This window comes from Mytilus galloprovincialis, chromosome 14, assembly GCF_965363235.1.
Source record: "Mytilus galloprovincialis chromosome 14, xbMytGall1.hap1.1, whole genome shotgun sequence".
Classification (NCBI taxonomy): domain Eukaryota; kingdom Metazoa; phylum Mollusca; class Bivalvia; order Mytilida; family Mytilidae; genus Mytilus; species Mytilus galloprovincialis.
The window spans coordinates 50782076-50806003 of NC_134851.1; the positions used below are offsets into that span (position 1 = coordinate 50782076).

At 31.9% G+C, this 23928-nt stretch overlaps 1 protein-coding gene across 7 annotated transcripts in view; it reads right to left on the reverse strand.

The window, feature by feature from the left end:
- Window positions 1-23928, reverse strand: part of LOC143059694 (solute carrier family 15 member 1-like) — a 35530-nt gene that overhangs the window by 4263 nt on the left and 7339 nt on the right. For 3 of the 7 annotated variants that reach the window (XM_076233241.1, XM_076233242.1, XM_076233240.1), the window contains 20 exons: window positions 23793-23877; window positions 23178-23319; window positions 20593-20670; window positions 18776-18875; window positions 17835-17925; window positions 17340-17417; window positions 16035-16117; window positions 14290-14364; window positions 13358-13447; window positions 12463-12507; window positions 11634-11669; window positions 10774-10862; window positions 10245-10326; window positions 7444-7560; window positions 6965-7123; window positions 6131-6177; window positions 4987-5118; window positions 4130-4250; window positions 2004-2135; window positions 138-245 (listed from right to left, as the gene is read on the reverse strand). In XM_076233241.1, coding sequence (XP_076089356.1) covers window positions 138-245; window positions 2004-2135; window positions 4130-4250; window positions 4987-5118; window positions 6131-6177; window positions 6965-7123; window positions 7444-7560; window positions 10245-10326; window positions 10774-10862; window positions 11634-11669; window positions 12463-12507; window positions 13358-13447; window positions 14290-14364; window positions 16035-16117; window positions 17340-17417; window positions 17835-17925; window positions 18776-18875; window positions 20593-20670; window positions 23178-23319; window positions 23793-23877 — 1890 coding nt within the window. The other 4 variants (XM_076233244.1, XM_076233245.1, XM_076233243.1 and 1 more) reach the window with 4 other exon arrangements.

Here is a 23928-nt window from a genome sequence, read left to right on the forward strand (position 1 = left end):
AAAAATATCATTTTTCTAAAATGGTTAAATCAAGGATCATCATTGCCAAAACTATTTGTCCATTTTCAGTTACACAGTTTGTTATGTAAAATTGTACAAATATTATCTTCATACCACATCTTCCTTTTATATCTTACCTGATTAGAAAATAATCGGATTTCAGATATTATTGCAACAATTAAATTGCCAAAGGCAGTGTTCATTAGAAAGGCTGCCTGAATAAAGGATTTCATGGACTTTGGTGCCTGTAAACAAAAGAAAAACTACATTAAAACAATTAACCAGTTTTAACAGAATATAAGAGTTTTTTTGATAATTTAAACAGAAACCATTTTTAGAAAAAAGTGGTTTCTGTGGGTACCCAGCATCAAAGGTAAAATAGATACATGTAAATATTTATTTTGGATGCTGTTGACTTACTGATTCAAATATATCTACTTCATATCAAATCATTTTTATGTGATTCCGAATTCATAGATAAACATTAATATAATCATATTGCACCTGTCCTAAGTCAGAATACTGATGTTCATTGGTTGTTTTCTGTTTATGTGGTTCATAAGTGTTTCACGTTTCCTGTTTTTTATATAAATTAGACTGTTGGTTTTCCCCTTTGTATGGTTTTACACTAGTAATCTTTGGGGCCCTTTTTAGCTTGCTGTTCAGTGTGAGACTTGGCTCTGTGTTGAAGATCGTACCTTGACCTATAATGGTTAACTTTTATAAATTGTGACTTGGATCGAGAGTTGTCTATTTGGCTCTCATACCAAATCTTCCTATATTAAAATAATATTGATCTTATACATCGAAGGCAGACAAATTAATGATGTCATTAGTTATAAGTATTGCTGTATACAGTATCTTCTACTGAAGTTTAAGAAAAGTGGCATAAAATCTCAAATCAAGAAAAATAACAATGAATGTTTAGACATTAATAAAATTCTGACTCAGTTGGTATATAATAATAATAATGTAATCTTAAAGTCTTTAAGTATCATCAAGCACCATGTGTCTCATCTTGTAGATTTATAAATGGCATATAAGACAAAGTTTAAATATCAACCAACCTAAATAATATGTAACAAAAAATCTATGCACATAACATATAGCTAAAATTCAAGACATCTTCAAGCAGGAAGTGACTGCACAACAGAAAATAAACTTTGTTTAAAGATACAACTCATCATGATTAGTTCCTAACCAAATAACATATCATTCCTCAATACAGAAGTTGGAAAAAATGTAACAAAAATCATCTTACCTCCTATATATTTCTAGGACTATCATTGGTTAAAAGCGACCGTGTGGAGACCATGTATATTTAATATGGGCATGGTTTAATGTGAGACACAGTTAGTATTGGTATATATCTCTTTAAGAAAAAAACACGACGTTGAGGAAAAATCTGAAAACACGGACAACAGACAAAGAAATTGATGATGAATGATTGAAAAAAATGCAGAAAACACATGAAAAGGTGATAAATCATTATTGTTGGCATTTGTTTTCATATTGACCAAGAGTTTGTTATATTGAAGACTTGTTCACCTTGATAGAACACCAATCAAAAGGTTCCTAAATGACACATATTAAGATAGTCTGCAAGATATATTTGTTACACAAAGTGCTATTGGAATTTACTGACCCTATACATGTATATAACATATAAGGTCAGTCACTTATATTATTCCACTGCTTATACATAATGGTAGTTCAATCAATATTTGATTGGTTGAGACTATCCCAAGTCATTGAACAAATCTTTATATTCCCCTCTGAAATGTCAGGACTAAATCAAGGGAGGTAATCTGCAGTTATTGTAAATAAGTAAACAAGTAAACAATGCATAGGCAGTGGAATAACACATTCATTTCCCTTGGCCTTGGTAGATATGAAGATTTAATCACCCTTATTTTTGGGTGAACAAATCTTCATATCTTCCTCTGGCAAGGGAAATAACTGTATCATATTGAATGCCAAATGGTTTATAAAATAATAATCACCTGTGAATATCCAAACGAGAGACCAGTAATTGAGAAAAGAATTTCCCCCACAGTTATAACTATATACTGTGGTACCATGACCAACATAGACAAGGAGTTCTGTTCTACACTGGTGAATAACATTAGGTTTGTCTGAAATAAACAACAGTTATAACTATACACTGTGGTACCATGACAAACATAGACAAGGAGTTCTGTTCTACACTGGTGAATAACATTAGGTTTGTCTGAAATAAACAACAGTTATAACTATATACTGTGGTACCATGACAAACATGGACAAGGAGTTCTGTTCTACACTGGTGAATAACATCAGGTTTGTCTGAAATAAACAACAGTTATAACTATATACTGTGGTACCATCACAAACATGGACAAGGAGTTCTGTTCTACACTTGTGAATAACATAAAGTTTGTCTGAAATAAAGACAACAGTTATAACTATATACTGTGGTACCATCACAAACATAGACAAGGAGTTCTGTTCCACACTGGTGAATAACATTAGGTTTGTCTGAAATAAACAACAGTTATAACTATATACTGTGGTACCATCACAAACATGGATAAGGTTCTACACTGGTGAATAACATTAGGTTTGTCTGAAATAAACAACAGTTATAACTATATACTGTGGTACCATGACAAACATGGACAAGGAGTTCTGTTCTACACTGGTGAATAACATCAGGTTTGTCTGAAATAAAGAACAGTTATAACTATATACTGTGGTACCATGACAAACATAGACAAGGAGTTCTGTTCTACACTGGTGAATAACATTAGGTTTGTCTGAAATAAAGAACAGTTATAACTATATACTGTGGTACCATGACAAACATGGACAAGGAGTTCTGTTCTACACTGGTGAATAACATCAGGTTTGTCTGAAATAAACAACAGTTATAACTATATACTGTGGTACCATCACAAACATGGACAAGGAGTTCTGTTCTACACTGGTGAATAACATTAGGTTTGTCTGAAATAAACAACAGTTATAACTATATACTGTGGTACCATGACAAACATAGACAAGGAGTTCTGTTCTACACTGGTGAATAACATCAGGTTTGTCTGAAATAAAGAACAGTTATAACTATATACTGTGGTACCATGACAAACATGGACAAGGAGTTCTGTTCTACACTGGTGAATAACATCAGGTTTGTCTGAAATAAAGAACAGTTATAACTATATACTGTGGTACCATGACAAACATAGACAAGGAGTTCTGTTCTACACTGGTGAATAACATCAGGTTTGTCTGAAATAAACAACAGTTATAACTATATACTGTGGTACCATCACAAACATGGACAAGGAGTTCTGTTCTACACTGGTGAATAACATTACATTTGTCTGAAATAAAGAACAGTTATAACTATATACTGTGGTACCATCACAAACATGGACAAGGAGTTCTGTTCTACACTGGTGAATAACATCAGGTTTGTCTGAAATAAAGAACAGTTATAACTATATACTGTGGTACCATGACAAACATAGACAAGGAGTTCTGTTCTACACTGGTGAATAACATCAGGTTTGTCTGAAATAAATAACAAGTTATAACTATATACTGTGGTACCATGACAAACATAGACAAGGAGTTCTGTTCTACACTAGTGAATAACATCAGGTTTGTCTGAAATAAAGAACATGAAAATAAAACAATAATACTTGTCTGATAAATAACAGTAAAACTTGTACAACTGAAAATAATCTAAAATGTTTTTATCCAAAAAAAAAACCACCTGATAATGTATTAATGTTGCAGGTTATCAATAATTGGTTATAGTGTATTGTTTGCAATACCTTGTCATCAAGTTAACAAAACATTTTTTGGTCATTTGCATGTGTTCACAACGATAAAGGTTGAACACATATAATGAATTAAGAGTGCATTTAGTGTTTTACACAGCTTCTGGGTTTTTTTTTTAACACATATTACTTTTGACTTCTAGGTGTTTAAACAAATGATGAAAATTAATCTTCCACCAGAATTTCTGTTGTAAAGACAGGCTGCATATGACACATTTGTCTTTTTATGATTACTTTATATCCAAGGATAAATTTGAAAGGACATTTCTATGTAATAAAAGCTTTGATATACCAGTACTTACTTTGCTATTTTCATTATATAACAGAAGTGTATATATTCCACCTATACCCAACTTGACAGTAGACACCAGACTCCAATCTGTTGCATTATCACCATTCTTCGGTAACTTATAAACTTCATAACTGTTAAATTAATTGTTATTAGGTAAACAGATAGTAAATTTTCATTACAGCAAAATGATTCAATACATCATCTCTAAACATCAGGCCTAAGTCATGAACAGACCCTTCATATTAAGAATGTTCTATTGAAGTAACAGTAGATATAATGATGTTGTTTTACAGCATAACTTATAATTCTTAAGGTGGTACCCAACACCTTAACTAAAATTAATTTGGCTCGTTTAATTTTCATAAAATTTTGACTAAGTATTTACTTTAACCCTTTGACAAAAATATAAAAATTTCAAAAAATTTTAACCAACCGTTTTATCAGAAAAATTACACTGGTTATATAGCAGTTTGACAAACACTTATTTTGATCATCGAGAAGCTTAATATTCCCTAAACAACACAACGTAATTAAAACGTTTAGCTGATTTTACAGAGTTATCTCCCTGTAGTGTTAGGTACCAAATGATTATTTTATCTATATTTGGTAGCTATTGATTTGTTTAATTTCTCCTAGATTTTCCATTTCCAGTAACTGTGATGACAATGTTATTATTATTCATAACAAAAGAAAATAATGTTCATCTGTTTTATGTAAAACTTTCCTCTTTAATCCTTCATACAGATTCACACAACAGGAGATTAAAGAAATATTATTTTGCACAAAAAAGAGAATTTACACAGGGAAAACCATGCCAAAGTTTAAAAATTACAGCTTATTAATTTACAAATAGAAATATCATCTTACCTTTCAGGTTCTAAAGACAGGTGGGTGTGGTTTTTGATATCAAATGTGATCCCTGTTTTCTCTGTAACAGTACCAGTATAAGTAGTTGGTACCAGTTTCACACTCCCTATAGAATTATCCATATTCATAACACTGAAAAAAGTGTGCAGTTTTATAGAAGTTGTATACAATAGTTGTACATGAGTCTTTGCTGTTACTCCTAAATTCTGCATACTTCGTAGAGAAGCAGCAAATACCAATTTTAAAGTCTTTGTTTTGACCTAGCCAAGGTTCAAACAAACACCCTCTGATGACCAAGCTGAACATGCTACCACTTGTGACCAGACCACAACACCACTGATACAATATAGAGATGTGGTAGGATTGCCAATTTTCAAATGAAGTTGATGTAAGCAATTATTGGCAACAGTATGGCCTTCAACAATGAATAAACCCATACATTATAATTGACTATAAACTGCCATGAAATTATCAAATAACTTCACTGAGAAATTTAACGTCATAATTTATAACAAAACAAAAATTGTAAAACAAATGATCAACTGACAACCACTGAATTATAGGTTCCTGACTTGGGACAAGCACATACAGATTGTAGTAGTTACCAAAGATTAACCTTCATCACCAAGGACCACAGATTGACCCTAATAACTTAAGACAACAGGTTGACCCTGATAACCAAGAACCAAAGTTCTCAAAACAAATTATTCTTTCTACTTGATTTCCAATCCATTAGGCATAGATTTGGTGATGCCAATTACAAAAAGTAGGTATAAATAACCCATTATTGGATTTCTGAAGTTACAATTTACCTTCTCCTTTAGAAGAAGATACCACAAGGGTTTAAAAGAGAGGCTATACCATGACATTTTTGTGCAAAAAAAAAAACCTATTCTGATGTTTCCATTTTCTGTTGATCATGATTTATGGGAACATATCACAAAAGGTAAAACAGGTAAGATTTTTAAGAGATATATTGGAATCTTCCAAACATTATAAAAGATATATTGGAATCTTCCAAAGATTATAAAAGATATATTGGAATCCTCCAAAGATTAATAACAGATATATTGGAATCTTCCAAAGATTAATAAAAGATATATTGGAATCTTCCAAACATTAATAAGAGACATATTTGATTTACCTTATTAAAGCATTTCCTTCTCCTGATTTCTTTCTTTGATCCTTTATCTGAATAAAATAGGAAATATTATTGTACAATTTAATAAACATAGGATTCACTTCTTGATATTTCTGTGAATTTGTGTCGTGCACCCTGTATACCATCTCTATATGTATGATTAAATTTGCCTTACTCGTCTATTATATAAATTGAATATTTCCAAGCAGGCAATAAAAAGAATTAAAATAGCATGTATACATTTATTTACTGAATCAAAGCCGTTAAGAGATTCATTAGATCCTCTTGAACTTAAAAAACATTTTAATAGTAAATTTACATTATTATTTGTTTGTATTGTAAAAGTTCTATTGGTTATCAATTTTGTTTTGAGCAGTGTACATGTTGTAATCAAATTAATCTGAGGATAAATAAGTTACTATTGTGAACTTTTACAAAAGGAACTTTTTTCTTAGGACTCATATAATACCGTTAAAAGAAATAAAGCTGGATGATACACACTTAAAGGTACCTAAATTATCTCCCTTTATACTACCCCTGGACAACAAAGAACAGAAAGAGTGGTTCCATCATCTTTCAATATTAAACAAATGCCCCTGTTTGCATGCAACATCATAAAGGACATAATTTTAGAACGGTAAAAGCAATGCGACTCAATTTTAAACTTGATCTGTATTTTGTTGTAATAAGCATTATGTATAAGTTTCATAACATTTGGCTGTCAGAAGCAAAGTAAAGTTTGATTGCGGAAACCAGTTTTGGGATCAATTTTGGTATTGTGGCAATAGAGCAGGCATAAAAATGAAACCGTTCAATACAGACACAAAGTATACCCACCTTAATGAGATCCAGTGACGAACTATTGTTTTGTAAAATAACAAGTCTATATGAGTGACTTCCTATGAAACTAAATGTTTTAGAGATATTTTCTGTAGAACAATCTGCTGATATATTCCATGTGATATTGCCAGGTGAGAATTTCTGAAATTCACCTAACTGAAAAAAATTAACAGTAGTACAATGTATTATACTAATGGTATTGTTAAAAAGCAATACTTCATTCCTCAATAAAATAAAGTTAAGATCTAAGCATAAAATAAAGAAGTTTTCATATCCAAGTTATTCTTTTTTTAAAACTAGGGTTCTTGATAATGAAATTTTTCAACAATCAGTTTAAGCTTATACATATGTATGTGACATCTATTATCTATATATCATAGAGTCATGCTTTGACACATGGAACTCAATCTTTATTAAATTCACCATAACAAAACCAATAAATATTCTTCAGAAAAGATATACAGCAATATATATACCTGAAGACTGTGTATACTCTGACTGTAGTGGGCTGAAGAAACAGATGCAGTACATGGTAACACATTGTAATGAGTTATACCTATTTCTGTAGTAGTTAAAGGAGATTCAAACTGACTCTGAAAATAAAACAAATTGGTCATTTAGAATAACTGTTTACTATGTTAAAATATTCAAGAATAAAATTAAACTGACCTATTGTACGTGATAATGATCCACCAAAATTACATAAACTAACCCAGCAAAATAATTTAAATGATATCATATGATACTGATGTTTTTTTCTGGAGTTTCATTGAGTTCATAAGATTGAGAAGTCATACATGTAAAATATTAAGGAGCATCAATCAAGAATATTGGCAGGAACACAAAAACAAGGAAGGCTTGATAAGCAGGGTTATCACTATTATACGAAATTTTCAATTGAGTAAACTACCTGATAATTTCCACAGTAGAGTAATATGAAAAATTATCGCTAGAAACTAAGGGTGTAAATGCCGGTCACTGAAATCAACATTGTCATAGGTGAAATAGAGATAAACAGATTCTTATTTGTCATCTCAACTTGATTGCTTCCTCACTTTCGCCGTACAGGCTCAAGCAGTATAAAATCGATATTGTTGAGATGACCAATGATATCTATAATAAATAAATGACTATATATTTTCTGTTTTTTCATTGGCTAAAAACATAGGATATCCTCTTTGATAAAACATTTTATTACATTGGTTGCAATGAATTACATTGATTTCCCAGTTCAATAAAAACCGATAATTTCACTTGTGAAATAAACGTGGTTATTTCACTCTCAGACGTCATACAACAATAGGTGTTGTCAAGACGTCGATAATGGTGGATCAAAACAAATTGTGAATGTGTAGAAAAAAGATATAGTTCTACATTAATTTCTTAAAAAAAGCCATTTGCCAATGTAATAAAAAGAATAACTAATTAAATAATTCAAATATTGAAAAATATTCAACTCGTGACCGAAAAACACTGATAATTAACTCATGCGCTTCGCACATTTGTGAATTGATGTGTTGTTCATTCACTCGTTGAATATTTTTTCTCTATTTGAATTTTTCGATTAGTTATCCTATAAATATTCACCGCGTAAAAAAATCATTATTGGTTACCTAAATATAGATATTCCAAGGCAATATCAATGATGTATGTTTATGACATCATGAAAATTCTGTTTTTTTTCTTTTTCTTCTTGTTTTCAGTGTATTTTTTTCTCCTAGCTCTTGTTGTTTTTCGATGTTTTTTAAATAGAAACTTTATTGATTAGGCCTAAAAAAAAAAGATATGTGTTTCCGGTAACATCATTTTGAAAAATAGGGTCGGTAGGTCGGAATTCTTTTTTTTTTTTTTTTTTTTTTTTTTTTTTTTGACATCGTAAATGAAATCCGGAAAATTATCATGGTTTTTCCAAGTCCGGATCCGTAATTAGTTTCAAAAACCGGAAGTGTGCCATTTGCAATGTTTTTGAAGCACCTGCTGTGCAAATTTCTTGGATTTTAACCTATTTGGAATACCTTTTGACATTAATAAAATGTTTTACTGGCTTTATATGCAAGTAGAAGCAAGAGAGAAAAAATATTATGTCATCTATCAGAAGCCTGTGTCAAAAACGGGGTTGGTTGATACAATTTTTTTTTTTTTTTTTTGAAGATCCAATAAAAAAGTTAGGGTCGGGGCTAAAAAACAGGGTCGGTCGGGTTACCGGAAACATCGATCTTTTTTTTCTCGGCCTTATTTCAACTTTTGAAAATTAACATTCAAAATCAGATAATATATCGAGTATACCTGTTTTAAATTTGTACAAATTCAAGAAAGAGAAAAAAGTCATAAAATAAAACAATTGTTGACTTTTGATTTCCATTGATGCAATGATTTATCAACCCCAGTCTGCACGGTTAACAACTACTCCAATGCCCCAGACTAGTAAAATTTCATTCAGACTAGTAAATTTTTGCAAAACTTTATTTGGCCCAATAAGAAAAATGACAGAATATTGGTCTTCAGACTAGTAGTTGAAAAAGTTTTTGGCGCAGACTGCAACCCCAGAGATATAACATTCACCCTTGGCCATTGACCCTTATGGTTTATAAATCATTGTTTCAACCTCATCAAAAGTCAAAAATTGTACAACATAGAGTTTGTTCAACTTTGTCTAGAGAAAGTAGCAAACCTTGATTTAAGCCCATACATTTATATTTCATATGAATATTTGTGTTGTAGATTGCTGTCTTATTCCAATTGCAAATAACTAGATGAAATATTAAAAGAACTTCAGAGGAAAATTTATTCTTTTATAAAAATGGTTACTTCCCTTTCATTGGATACTAATACTGTTTTCTTGTGTTAACATTTTATTTGCCCTTACATCAATTTCTGTGACATTTGTATTTGTATGTAGCACATGTAATTAAAGAACAACAAATTAATTACCATTTTTCATAAAAGATTCAACATTATTTGTTTAATTCAATATGACATAGGATATACAAGATATGCATCATTTACATGGCATCCCAATATACCCCAAATAAAAACTCTCAAGACATCAAAATTATTCACATTATAAAAATCTAAATTACACTGTTTAAAATATATAGAAACTTTCACTTTATATGCATAGGACAAAATGCTTAAAATGTTCTATTATATAAATATATAAGGTTATTTCATTTAACTAAATTTACCCCTTCTAGCAGGTGTGATTCTTTATTTTTGCTGTGACACACTTGCATCTATTAAGAAGTGGTAGATTTCCATGTTTAATTAATTTACTCACATTTATTTTAAGTTGCACAAAGCCTGCCATAACAAAAGCTATTACCGACAAAAACATTCCTGCAACCATTCTCTGTAGAGGTCTGAAAAATACAAAATACCAGGGTGGATTTAAATCCTGAAATTATTCTAAAATGTATAGAACCTTTATCAAACTTTTCTGCAAAAATTAGAAATAGTTTCCATATATATATGTTAATAATCATGATCTATCATTCAATTTTAAACAGACATTTGTGGGCTGTAGCTCTGTAATAAAAAAAATCTGAATAAAAACTAAAATGTTGAATCAAATGTCTTCCAAAATATAACTGGTACTCTACATCAGCTTCAATGCTCAGAGTGAGGTGAGGTACTCTGAAGTGAGGTCAGCTTTTTGTATTTATGTTGAAGACTTTCTGTTTTGAATTTTCCTCAGGGTTTAGTATTTTTTGTGATTTCACTTTTCATTGTGACTTTGGGTGTTTGTGTTTTTTTAACTGTTATTTTGTGTCATGGATGGATACCCCATATCTTTTGTTCATACTCACCTATTAGGAACTTTACATTTATCCAAACACGGATAAATCAATTTTTCAAACAGTGGTATAAGTCCTAATATCAGGATAGGATTAAGTGCCTACAAAGAAATCATTTAAATTTCATTACAATACAGATTACTTGGAAGAATAAGGGTCCTATAAACAGGTTGGTTAAAAAGCTTTTATGCAGCTACATATAGTATATGTATGAACGTTTTACATGTTCTGTTCCTAATGTTGTCTAGGTTGGGGTTCTACTCTTTTTCAAAATCATTTTAGGAATGACTGTAATATTTTTTCTGTCTATGAAGAAATAACATAAAAAATGTGGTGCACACTGAATAACGCGCGTAGCGGGTTATTTAACAGTGTGCACCACATTTTTTATGTTATTTCGAATAGACAGAAAAAATATTACAGTTATTTCTTATAATTTAATTCTAAATTCCATTTTAAACCATAGAAAACCATGAAAAAACATTGATGACGTCACGGTCACATGACTAAATTATGTCTATGGGCTCATAACAAAATAACGTCAGCCAATCAGAAGACATGTTACATCCAAAATTAAATCATATCTGTATACAAATACTGTGGATTCATTTATTTTAGTGGGTATCATTTTTCCTGGATTGAGGAAAATTTGCAGTTACATGGATATTTGATTTCATGGTTTTGTAAATCTATGCATGCAAAGCCTATAGAAAATTTGTAATTCGTAGAACATTTAAAATTGTGGTTCGGCTGTACCCAAAAATTGATATCCAACGATTAATAATAATGAATTACAGTAACTAATATTTCATTTTTTTCTTTGTAAAACCTTTGTTGTAGCACATATTTATAACATAGTTTTTGTATCTTACCTGCAATTGGTCTGGCTTGATTCTTCCAAGAGGACCCTGCAAAGGAAATAAAATTGAACAATGCCTAATTAAAAAGCAGTTATATGTTGAAAATGTTTGTATTAAATCTCATTCAGACAAGGTTTCAACATCAATGTTTGTATTAGGTCTCATTCAGACAAGGTTTCAACATCAATGTTTGTATAAGGTCTCATTCAGACAAGGTTTCAACATCAATGTTTGTATTAGGTCTCATTCAGACAAGGTTTCAACATCAATGCTTGTATTAGGTCTCCTTCAGACAAGGTTTCAACATCAATGCTTGTATTAGGTCTCATTCAGACAAGGTTTCAACATCAATGCTTGTATTAGGTCTCATTCAGACAAGGTTTCAACATCAATGCTTGTATTAGGTCTCATTCAGACAAGGTTTCAACATCAATGTTTGTATTAGGTCTCATTCAGATAAGGTTTCAACATCAATATTTGAAAGTCATAGAGATACTCCTCTTCTTAACTCCCAACAGTTGTGTGTATAAAATTTTATGCTTAACAACCAAGACACGTTTTTGGTTTTGCACCAAGAATATCACCTGTTAACCTAATAGCTTGAAACTTGGGAGGGGTCTATACTATATCCTGAAGTAATTATGTGTATAAACGTCAATAAGAATTGACTGTGTAAATAAGTCTGGCTCTATTTTGACAAGGTGTGTTAGCTTCCCATTTAACAAATATATGCACAATCCATGTAGACAAAATACTATAACCATATCTCTTAAAGCTTTTGTTCCAAGGGAATATGAATACATTGTACTTTAATGGTATAGAAGTTAAAACAATAACATACCATGCTGCCATCTAACTGTTCTGCTTGTAAAGTCCATCTGGATCCCTATAGAAAAATGGAAGGTAAATAAGTACTGTTCTAATATGTTTTTAAATGTGATAGTTGATAAACAGCTGACTATGCAGTATGGGCTTTGCTCATTGTTGAAAGTAATACAGTGAACTATAGCTGTTAATTTCTGTGTCATTTGGTCTCTTGTGAAGAGGTGTGTCATTGGCAGTCATACCACATCTTCTTTTTGATATAAATTCTGACTTTTTTTATAGAACACAAATTTCCTTAAGTGCTTTAGAAACCACAAATATCCATGTATCCTTGAAAGTTGTTAACAATGAAAACAAATAAATCCCTGTTATCTAAAATGCTTAAAACATTGAACAAGAGCTGTGTCGCTCACCTTGGTCTATGTGCATATTAAACAAAGGACACAGATGGATTCATGACAAAATTGTGTTTTGGTGATGGTGATGTGTTTGTAGATCTTACTTTTACTAAACATTCTTGTTCCTAACAATTTTCTCGTTCTATATAGACTTGGCCCTTTAGATACAGAGGAAAATATTTTGTAAAAATTTACAAAAATTTACCAAATTTATGAAAATTGTTAAAAATTGACTATAAAGGGCAATAAATCCTTAAGGTGTCAACTGACCATTGTGGTCATGTTGACTTATTATTAGATCTTACTTTGCTGAACATTATTGCTGTTTACAGTTTGTCTGTATCTATAATAGTATTCAAAATAATAACCAAAACAATTCCAATTGGGGGGCAGCAACCCAACAACCAGTTGTCCAATTCATCTCAAAATTTCAGGGCAGATAGATATTGACTTGATAAATGATAACAAACATTTCCTGAACTTTGGTCTTGTAATACATTAAGCTATACAAACCTGTTGATCACCAAGAGCCCAGTATAATGGCAAGGGTACACATATGATTAACACTTTTAACAGACGTTTTACTTCTTCCACAAAATCAGCCTGAAAATGCAATGAAAATATTTAACAAGTGAATCTGTAAGCTACTGCTTACTAATGATACAGGAAGTTGTTGAGTGATGAATCTGAAAAAGCATCACACAGTTGCTGACTCACATAAACCCTGAAACCAACTTTCAGAAATCCTTGTAATGTAGATCCTGAGAAAGATTTGACCGAAATATTCATGGGACAAAGGATGGACTGACAAATAGCCTGAAGGATGAAATGACAGACATACATATCTTCTTTTTTTATATATATAGTGTATTAGGTCACTAGCACACTGTGTTACAAATTGATCTTACAGACTATCTTCACATGTGGTATTTAGGCTAGTGGACTATCAAAGTGATTAAGTCTTCAATTTTCAGTATTAAGAACCTACTTTTATTTGTCATACAAAAAACAAATGCCAACTATAACAACTTGCATTTCAATCATTTTAAATTTGTTTCCTGAATTTATTTCAATCGTACATTATTAATTCCTTCTTCTGTTGAAACCTTTCAGATTTATTTTATTTTGTTTTGAAAGGGAAGTACTTATACCACTTTCAACACCGGAAAGTAAGTTTTTGTGGAGGAAAGTCTAAAAACACAGACTTGGGCAGGAAAACTGGCAAACCTAGTCTTCTTAAATCAGAGTCAAAAACACATTGCAATTAAAGTGATTACAGGCTAATTAGAGTGTAAATTAACTACTTAGAACATTTGGTCTACAAGACTCCTGAAAAAATTTGAAGCAGCTAGTATAAATTTGTAAAAACTGATTTATCATATATCAAATATGTGTCCATATGTGTAAATGTCAACTGCCTGCTACAGAGTCTTTGCACTCATTACCTCAAAAAGTCCAATAGAATGATCTAACCAATGTGGTCTTTTATCTGGATGTGAAATCTTCCCTTTTATACCATACTACAATTATAAAAGAAAAAAATGGTAAAATATATAAAATGTCCTTGGATAGCATATATACACAAACATAACAGTTTTGTAAAAAATGTTTAAATTTCTAAAATCTAAAATCAAGTTTATGGTTGAATACTCAAATATTTGACAACAGCAACTGCATATTTTAGTATTTAAAGATAAAACTTTTTTGAAACATAAATTACTGTAAAATATAAATCTCAGACAACAAAAGAAAACATTGAAATATAATAAATAATCAATTTATTGTCATGAATGATGCAATCATAGTTAGAAACTTAGATCAAGGCATTATAATTTGACAATAATTAAACAATAAAGTATAAAATACTTTTTTTGACTTCATTAGAATTTCTTTGAAAATTTTGGACACCACATATAAAATCCCCAACTAAATAACAATGGTAACTAGGACGGTTCATTATTGTGGGAGAGATCCGTTTGCGCCAAAAATGCTTCCTTTTGCGCCACAACTTTTTTTCTCTAATGCTACGTTTGCGCCACCTGTTTAAAAATTACATGGTATCAATTGCGCCAAAAATAAAATATACGATTGCGCCAATTTAAAGAAAAACATTCCTTAAACACAGAAAATTTTTTCTATTAGTTTCCTGATTTAGAAGGCAAAAGGCAATCTAAAAGTGGAATATAAATTAAATGTCCATTCCTGAATCCATGTATTGTATGCAAAAACATCTTCTGCCCCGCATACAAAGAAATTTAAAGTTAGCTTCACAACCGAGAATAACAATGCCACTGTCATATCATTTACTAAAACAAACTCTTCTTCTTTATTTGTGATCACTATACCTCACTTAACTTTTTTGAAATTCTACTGAACTTTTTGGTTGGGCAGGGAACAGTTATCTTCTCTCTCTGTACATAGACTGTCTTATGCACTTCAAGTCATTTTTCTGTAGATGTTCCTCTTCATGATGGAATAGCTCCGCACATATGATCTTAGCTGATCTTTCGGATATATTTTCTGTAGCTTTTCTTTTGCATGCTGTTCGTAGTATTTGACGCTCTAACTTTTGTGGGTCTGTCTCATGTGTATGTGCAAGACTTCCCCTCAGACAAAAATGATACTAAATATATATTAATCTTTAATATGTACGATCAATATGTGTTCAGGTGAATTGGCGCAAATGAGTTCCGAAAACTGGCGCAATTGATACATTTGAAGAAAAAAAAATTGGCGCAAATGATACCCCTGAAAAACAGTAATTGGCGCAAAAGGAGTGTTGCCATTATTGTGGACCAAAAATACTTGTCAGATATTAGTTCAATCAATGTTTACTACCTACATGTACTTATTGAGCTGAAACTTAATTAAAGCATACAAGAACACCCCAATAAAGTAACAAAAAGAAGAATCCATTTTCTTGACTAACACAACACCATAACTGACAGTGCCATGAATTTATCAGTTGAAATTTGCAGTCAAATAAAAAACGCATAAGATATTAAATTGGCAGCTAAATTGTTAACATACATTAAATTAATTATAAAAATACATTTAAATACCCTATCATTGAGGAAACCAGTAGTGGGGGGGGGAATCATTATATTACTTTATTACTTACAAAAAAAAAACCCCATTTAAACACTCTGACAATGAGGTTACAAGTGAGGGGAATTGTTATATTACTTACAAAAATACATTTAAATACCCTGCCAATGAGGTTACCAGTGGGGGGAATCTTCTTATATAATCTCCCACCTGCTATAAATATCACTGAAAACATTCAAGTAAAAGTAATTATTTATATAATATTTGTTAAGGTAAACCAAAGTTATTCATGATAATCAACTAGATAAATGTGATGGAAGTGATACAAAAATCACATTTACCAGGTAATGTGTTATTGTGTACTATCAGCTGTAAATGCATACAGAACATCCAACTGTAACTATGCAGATATCTTTTTTTTATTTGAAAATATGGTGTTGATGACACATATTTGATTGTTTCAGTTTAATTAATGCACATTGTTCATTGACTAAAAACACCTAATAACTTGACATATATATCAGACTGCATCTTATGCACTAGATGTCTTTTGTTTATTTTCGTCATTAAATTTCTGTCTCATTAATGTATCCTGCACGTTTTCACTGATAAGCAGCCAAAATAACTTCTTAAAAAAGGTTGAAAATAGTTTTTATCAAGTTAATTTTAAATAAAAATAAAATTGAGAATGGAAATGGGGAATGTGTCAAAGAGACAACAACCCGACCAAATAAAAAACAACAGCAGAGGGTCACCAACAGGTCTTCAATGTAGCGAGAAATTCCCGCACCCGGAGGCGTCCTTCAGCTGGCCCCTGAACAAATATATACTAGTCCAGTGATAATGAACGCCATACTAATTTCCAAATTGTACACAAGAAGTTTGTTTGATTGTTGGTGTTAAATTCCATTCATTGGATATATCATGGCCGATTATTTATTTTATTGTTGGAAGAAGCCTGAGTGACCTGGAAAGAAGGACGACCTTCAGTAGGAAAAATGGCAATTCTTGTCAGATAAGATTAGATTCAAAAACACCACTATCAGTGTCAAAAAATGACCAGGATTCATAGCCACATCCTCAGTGCTGACAGGGAAGTAATTTCTGTTGACAAACTACTGAGAATGCCAGTGGCTGCAAGTTTTTATTGAATAATTCACTTTCAATTCAAAATTTCATTTTGTATATAAAAGTAAGAAGATGTGGTAATACAAATTAAAGTACATGTTTTTACAGATTTTGAATCTGTTTGACTCCCTCATCCATTTGAACAATAAACATAACAACCCATGATTATTTCCAATCACAGAAATAAGCAGTCACAAAACTGCAATATTCTCGAGTATGGTAGAGACAAATATGACTATTGTTTAAATGTTTATAATAATTACTTAATGTGACATGTTAAGAGCAATTTAGCATTGCTAAGTCATGTCATGTAACTTACCAGCAGAAGAAATCATCAGAATAGCTGGAATACCAAAAGCTAATGGGTAACATTCTGCTCCATAACAATGAACATCAGCTGTTGGAAAAAAACAAATAAACAGCAATATTAAATAAAATTTAATTTATAGATTTCAAGCTGACCAAAGTGGTTTATTCAGGTTCTTTCCTTCTTCTTCTTCTTCTTCTTCTTCTTCCGAATACAGGAGTAGACTCCTAGGTAGGAGTGTAAAACTTCCCAGAACTTAATTTAAAATTAATATATCAATGAAAAATAGTTCATTTTATTTTAATGTTCTTACAGTAGCACAAATGTATAAATTTATAATATTTTTTTTCTCCAGTGAACTGTGCAAAACTCTGATCATATGCATACTGTGTGTTGTCTCATGTAAAGCCAAGTGCCTTCTTCAATTATAATTATTCTTTTCATGTTCTTACATTTAAAATAATTCTAAATTAAAATTACTAGAAGAAATTTCCTGTAAATACTCACCTCTGAGGATTGGAGTCAGTATAATTGAAAACATACTTCCTAAGTTTATCATGAAGTAAAACACAGAGAAGAAGGTTTCACGTTGTTTTTCCTAAAATATACAAATTAAACAATTTAATTATTCACATGAAAGCAGTTTTGACATTCCTATTTTTGTTTGTTTTGATTTTTAGTTCAGTTTAATACTTATTTATATATTATAGATATAGGAAGAAGTGGTGTGAGTGCCAATGAGACAACTCTCCATCCAAATAACAATTTAAAAAAAAAGTAAACCATTATAGGTCAATGTATGGCCTTCAAATATTCTTTCAATTAATGGACTTTATTTAGAGGATGAAAAGTTGTTTTCTTCATAGTGTACTTGCTATTTCTGTACCTCTAAATGAGAAACACAAATATGTGTGCAAATTAAATATGTCTGTGCACCAATCTTGGACACAGAGCTATTTTTTGATAATTCACTAAAACTTATGTGCTTTTTGAATGACCAGAGAACTATGCAGTAAATTAAACAGTATACTATCATCTATTTCTGTCATTTCACATCTTTTATCACAACATGTATACAATATAATTGTTTCTGGATTAGTTAATTTAGATTGAAGTGATAAAATAAATAAAAATTTACCCAAGCAAAATGAGTAATTGCCAAACTGACTTAAAATCAGACAGAGGTATTTGAAGATGTAATTTGGTTCATATGCAAACAAAATTAACATTTAAGGGGAGATAACTTTGTAATTTACTATCATTCTAACCAAAGTTTATTAAGTGATTTTTCGAATTACTAGACTTGCAGAAAAACAGGACTACAATTTCTAATTTAGGGTGAGGGTAACATAAAAGAAGAATGCCGGATTCTTACAAAGACTGGTACTCAAAGAGACAGTAGGATGAATGATAAATAGAGTAATATCAAAATTAGGAAAATTCCTTACTTGTTCTGGTCTGAACTGGTCAGCACCAAAGGCTGCTACACAAGGTTTTATTCCTCCAGTACCAATTCCAATCAGGATTAATGCAATCATTGGCCCAATCCTACATAGTGAAATAAGAGGTTTCATACAGTACTGTAGCTGTTTTACAACATTTTCTTACTATGATAATTGATTGTTTTTACACTGAAATTTTCATGATATTTTAATTTTATAATATATATATATATTATTATATATAAGGTCCAAATCCACCATTGAGTACAGTCAACTGACTTCAAAATTTCTATTTTTAGAGATCTTGGGTTATTGGGTAGTGAACTTTAGAAACAGGGGATTAATGATGAATGTAACAAATGCATCACACTGAAAATCATGCTCACATAAAGGATTAACACCATATATCAGATAGTCTTGATTTATAGCTCTAACATGGACATTAAGTATTGGGTAAACATTAAGTTAATGAGGGATGAATACAATAATGCATTGCACAGAATTCCATGTAATGATGATGTCCAAAATTAAGAAAGCCTGATTTGTAATTCCTCAGAAAAATGTGCTGAAAATTTCAAACATGACTATAGTGTCACAGATTATTCAGTAAACAGGTAGTTTAAGTATTTATACACGAGACAGCAAGCAGTAAAATATCAACATAAAGGACAAACCCATGGTAAAATTGGTATAAATTCAAGCCCCCAAAAATTATTTCTATACTAATAGGACAAATATGGCAATTCTTTTTAATTGAAGCGCTTTAGGTGAAGGCAATATTTGCCATAATTAATAAATAAATGCACAATTACATTGACATAACAGAATGGAGCAACCTGAATTAGTGACATACTTAAACTAACTACAATAACATATTTAGATTGTTTTTTTTTATGATTCCTTGTGTTTATGACTTTCGGTTTCACAAACATTTATTTTATAGTACAACACTTATATTTTTAGGTCTTCTTTCAATGACGTCGAGTAGCTCATTCATTAAAAAAAAATATATGACATAAGAGTATGATCAGAACAGCCCAACCAATGTATTCATATTTTACTACCACAGGTATGTACTCAACGAGTTTGAAGAATGTCATATTAAAATCAGTTTTTATTTAAATTCAAAGGTTGAAAACTATAATTTATCATATACTTAGCATTGATATGATAGCTTTTGCATATGTGTAATGAGGGGAAGTACACAAGTCATAATTTCCCACCCAGGCTGATAACCCATATCAGGGGCATCTTGTGCACAAAACCCATAATAGTGCCTCTCGTGCAAGTTACTTCCGGTGTTTCCGGTATAGGTTGTTTACTTTTCCATTGTGACGTCAGATATTTTTTATGACGACGTCAAAATTTACAGGAACTTTTGTGGGGATAGTTAAGTACTTGGCTGCTAACAAATGCCATTGACAATTATGAATCATTTTATAGTACAACAAACATGGAGTAATAATGATCATAAAATTCTTCTGAATTGTCAATGTTTCAAAATGCCTCTTTAGGAAATGTTACCATAAATATATATGGAGGTAGTAATGCTGTTGTTGGACAATTATAATATATTTGATTCATAATTCAACTTCTTTATAAAGTTTTTGACTGTTTAAGTTATTGCATTTGTTTATTTGCCTTACATAAAACTATTGTCGGAAGTATATGATAAAGCAATTAATACATGGCCTTTTCCATATCAGCCTGGGTATCATCCCTCGACCCATATCAGCAACTCGACTCTGTCTCGGGCTGATATGGGGGTCTCAGGATGATACCCAGGCTGTACATAATACATGTATTCATAAAAGATAATTTACCATTCTGGTGGTGGTACTGCTGTTGCTGACATTATAACATTTCCTATACCATAAATAATACTCAGATATAGTATTGTCCTGAAAAATTAATGTCAGACATTATAAAGTTTCCAAAACCATAAATAACACTTAAAAATCATTTCACCCCTACTATCATGACTATAAAATGGAAAAGTTTTTAGTGATCTCATGTCATAGTGCTTTTTTTTAAGTTTTCTATTTTGATTTTTTCTTGAAAAAAGAAAGACATTCATAATCTTTTCAAATTATCTTATCAATAACCTTATAGATATTAAAATGCAAATCTATTTAAAAAAAAAGTATTCACTTATACAGCTTTACAATAAATTCTTCTTTGATAAATATGGATTATACACAGCTATTTCTGGAATATTATTATAATGCACTGTTACACCATGTAGATCACTTTATATATGTCACATGATTTTATCTGTATCAGGTAACCATCAGCAATGATAGCTCTAAACAGAGGACTAAGGTAGCAGAGGAACACATAACTTACCTGTATCTACACAGGTAACCATCGACAATGATAGTACCAAATAGAGGACTAAAGTAACAGAGGAACATATAACTTACCTGTATCTACCAGGTAATCATCGGCAATGATAACACCAAATAGAGGACTAAAGTAACAGAGGAACATATAGCTTACCTGTATCTACCCAGGTAACAATTGGCAATGATAGCTCCAAACAGAAGACTAAAGTAACAGAGGTACATATAGCTTACCTGTATCTACACAGGTAACCATCGACAATGATAGCACCAAATAGAGGACTAAAGTAACAGAGGAACATATAACTTACCTGTATCTACCAGGTAACCATCGGCAATGATAACACCAAATAGAGGACTAAAGTAACAGAGGAACATATAGCTTACCTGTATCTACCCAGGTAACAATTGGCAATGATAGCTCCAAACAGAAGACTAAAGTAACAGAGGAACACATAACTTACCTGTATCTACCCAGGTAACCATGGGCAATGATAGCTCCAAACAGAGGACTAAAGTAGCAGAGGAACACATAGCTTACCTGTATCTACCCAGGTAACCATTGGCAATGATCGCTCCAAACAGAGGACTAAAGTAACGGAGGAACAGATAGCTTACCTGTATCTACCCAGGTAACCATCGGCAATCACAGCTCCAAACAGAGGACTAAAGTAACAGAGGAACACATAACTTACCTGTATCTATCCAGGTAACCATTGGCAATGATCGCTCCAAACAGAGGACTTAAGTAACAGAGGAACACATAACTTACCTGTGTCTACCAAGGTAACCATTGGCAATGATTGCTCCAAACAGTGGACCAAAGTAATAGAGGAACACATAACTTACCTGTATCTACCCAGGTAACCATCAAAATGATAGCTCTAAACAAAGGACTAAGGTAGCAGAGAAACGCATAACTTACCTGTATCTACCCAGGTAACCATCGGCAATGATAGCACCAAATAGAGGACTAAATTAACAGAGGAACATATAGCTTACCTGTATCTACCCAGGTAACAATTGGCAATGATGACTAAAGTAACAGAGGAACACATAACTTACCTGTATCTACCCAGGTAACAATTGGCAATGATAGCTCCAAACAGAAGACTAAAGTAACAGAGGAACACATAACTTACCTGTATCTACACAGGTAACCATCGGCAATGATAGCTCCAAACAGAGGACTAAAATAGCAGAGGAACACATAGCTTACCTGTATCTACCCAGGTAATCATTGGCAATGATAGCTCCAAACAGAAGACTAAAGTAACAGAGGAACATATAGCTTACCTGTATCTACACAGGTAACCATCGGCAATGATAGCTCCAAACAGAGGACTAAAATAGCAGATGAACACATAACTTACCTGTATCTACCCAGGTAACCATTGGCAATGATCGCTCCAAACAGAGGACTAAAGTAACAGAGGAACACATAACTTACCTGTATCTACCCAGGTAACCATCGGCAATGATAGCACCAAATAGAGGACTAAAGTAACAGAGGAACACATAACTTACCTGTATCTACCCAGGTAACCATCGGCAATGATAGCTCCAAACAGAGGACTAAAGTAGCAGAGGAACACATAGCTTACCTGTATCTACCCAGGTAACCATTGGCAATGATCGCTCCAAACAGAGGACTAAAGTAACGGAGGAACACATAGCTTACCTGTATCTACCCAGGTAACCATCGGCAATGATAGCACCAAATAGAGGACTAAAGAAACAGATGAACACATAACTTACCTGTATCTACCCAGGTAACCATTGGCAATGATCGCTCCAAACACAGGACTAAAGTAACAGAGGAACACATAACTTACCTGTATCTACCCAGGTAACCATCAGCAATGATAGCACCAAGCAGAGGACTAAAGTAGAAGAGGAACACATAGCTTACCTGTATATACACAGGTAAGAATCGGCAATGATAGCTCCAAACAGAGGACTAAAGTAGCAGAGGAACACATAGCTTACCTGTATCTACCCATGGAACCATCAGCAATGATCGCTCCAAACAGAGGACTAAAGTAACAGAGGAACACATAACTTACCTGTATCTACCCAGGTAACCATCGGCAATGATTGCTCCAAACAGAGGACTAAAGTAACAGAGGAACACAAATCCATGATAAACACCAGTGGCATTATCTGCATCAAACTTTAACCATTTTGTCAGGTACAAAATTAAAATGGCTGAAATTAAATAATATTACATCACTTTCAAAATGAACATTTATATCTAAAATCTTTAATATCATGAGGAAAGTAATACACAATTTAAAGTTTTTCCAGCTTGTCCCTCAACATAAATGGTCAAAGCCAAAGTAAAAGTTATACATGTAGTGTGTGTCCTATTCAATCCATATTGTTTTAATATTCACTATGATTTTGGAATATATATCAATTTAAATGATAAGTTTTTAAATTGGACCCAGACTATGTCAAATTTAACAGGGCAGTACTGTGAGTACTTCGAGCTGCTTAGCTAGGGAGAGAGAGGATAACTTATATATGCACATTATTTTTTCTATATATTCTGATACAAAATCCGACCAAAAATACAGTTGCCTGTTGGTTGTAATTGCTAGTTAATCATTTGCCTAATTAATGGAATCTAGAGACAACTTGCATTATTATGACTACTGAAAACTCAATTTAACACATACCTCGCATGCCATAGTAAGAAAATCTTTCACAAAACTCTGTCCCCAGGATAAAGAAAACACTTTTAGGATAACCTCCATTGGATTCCTGTAAGAGAATAAAAATACAGTCATGGTTAAAATTAATATTAATTAATTG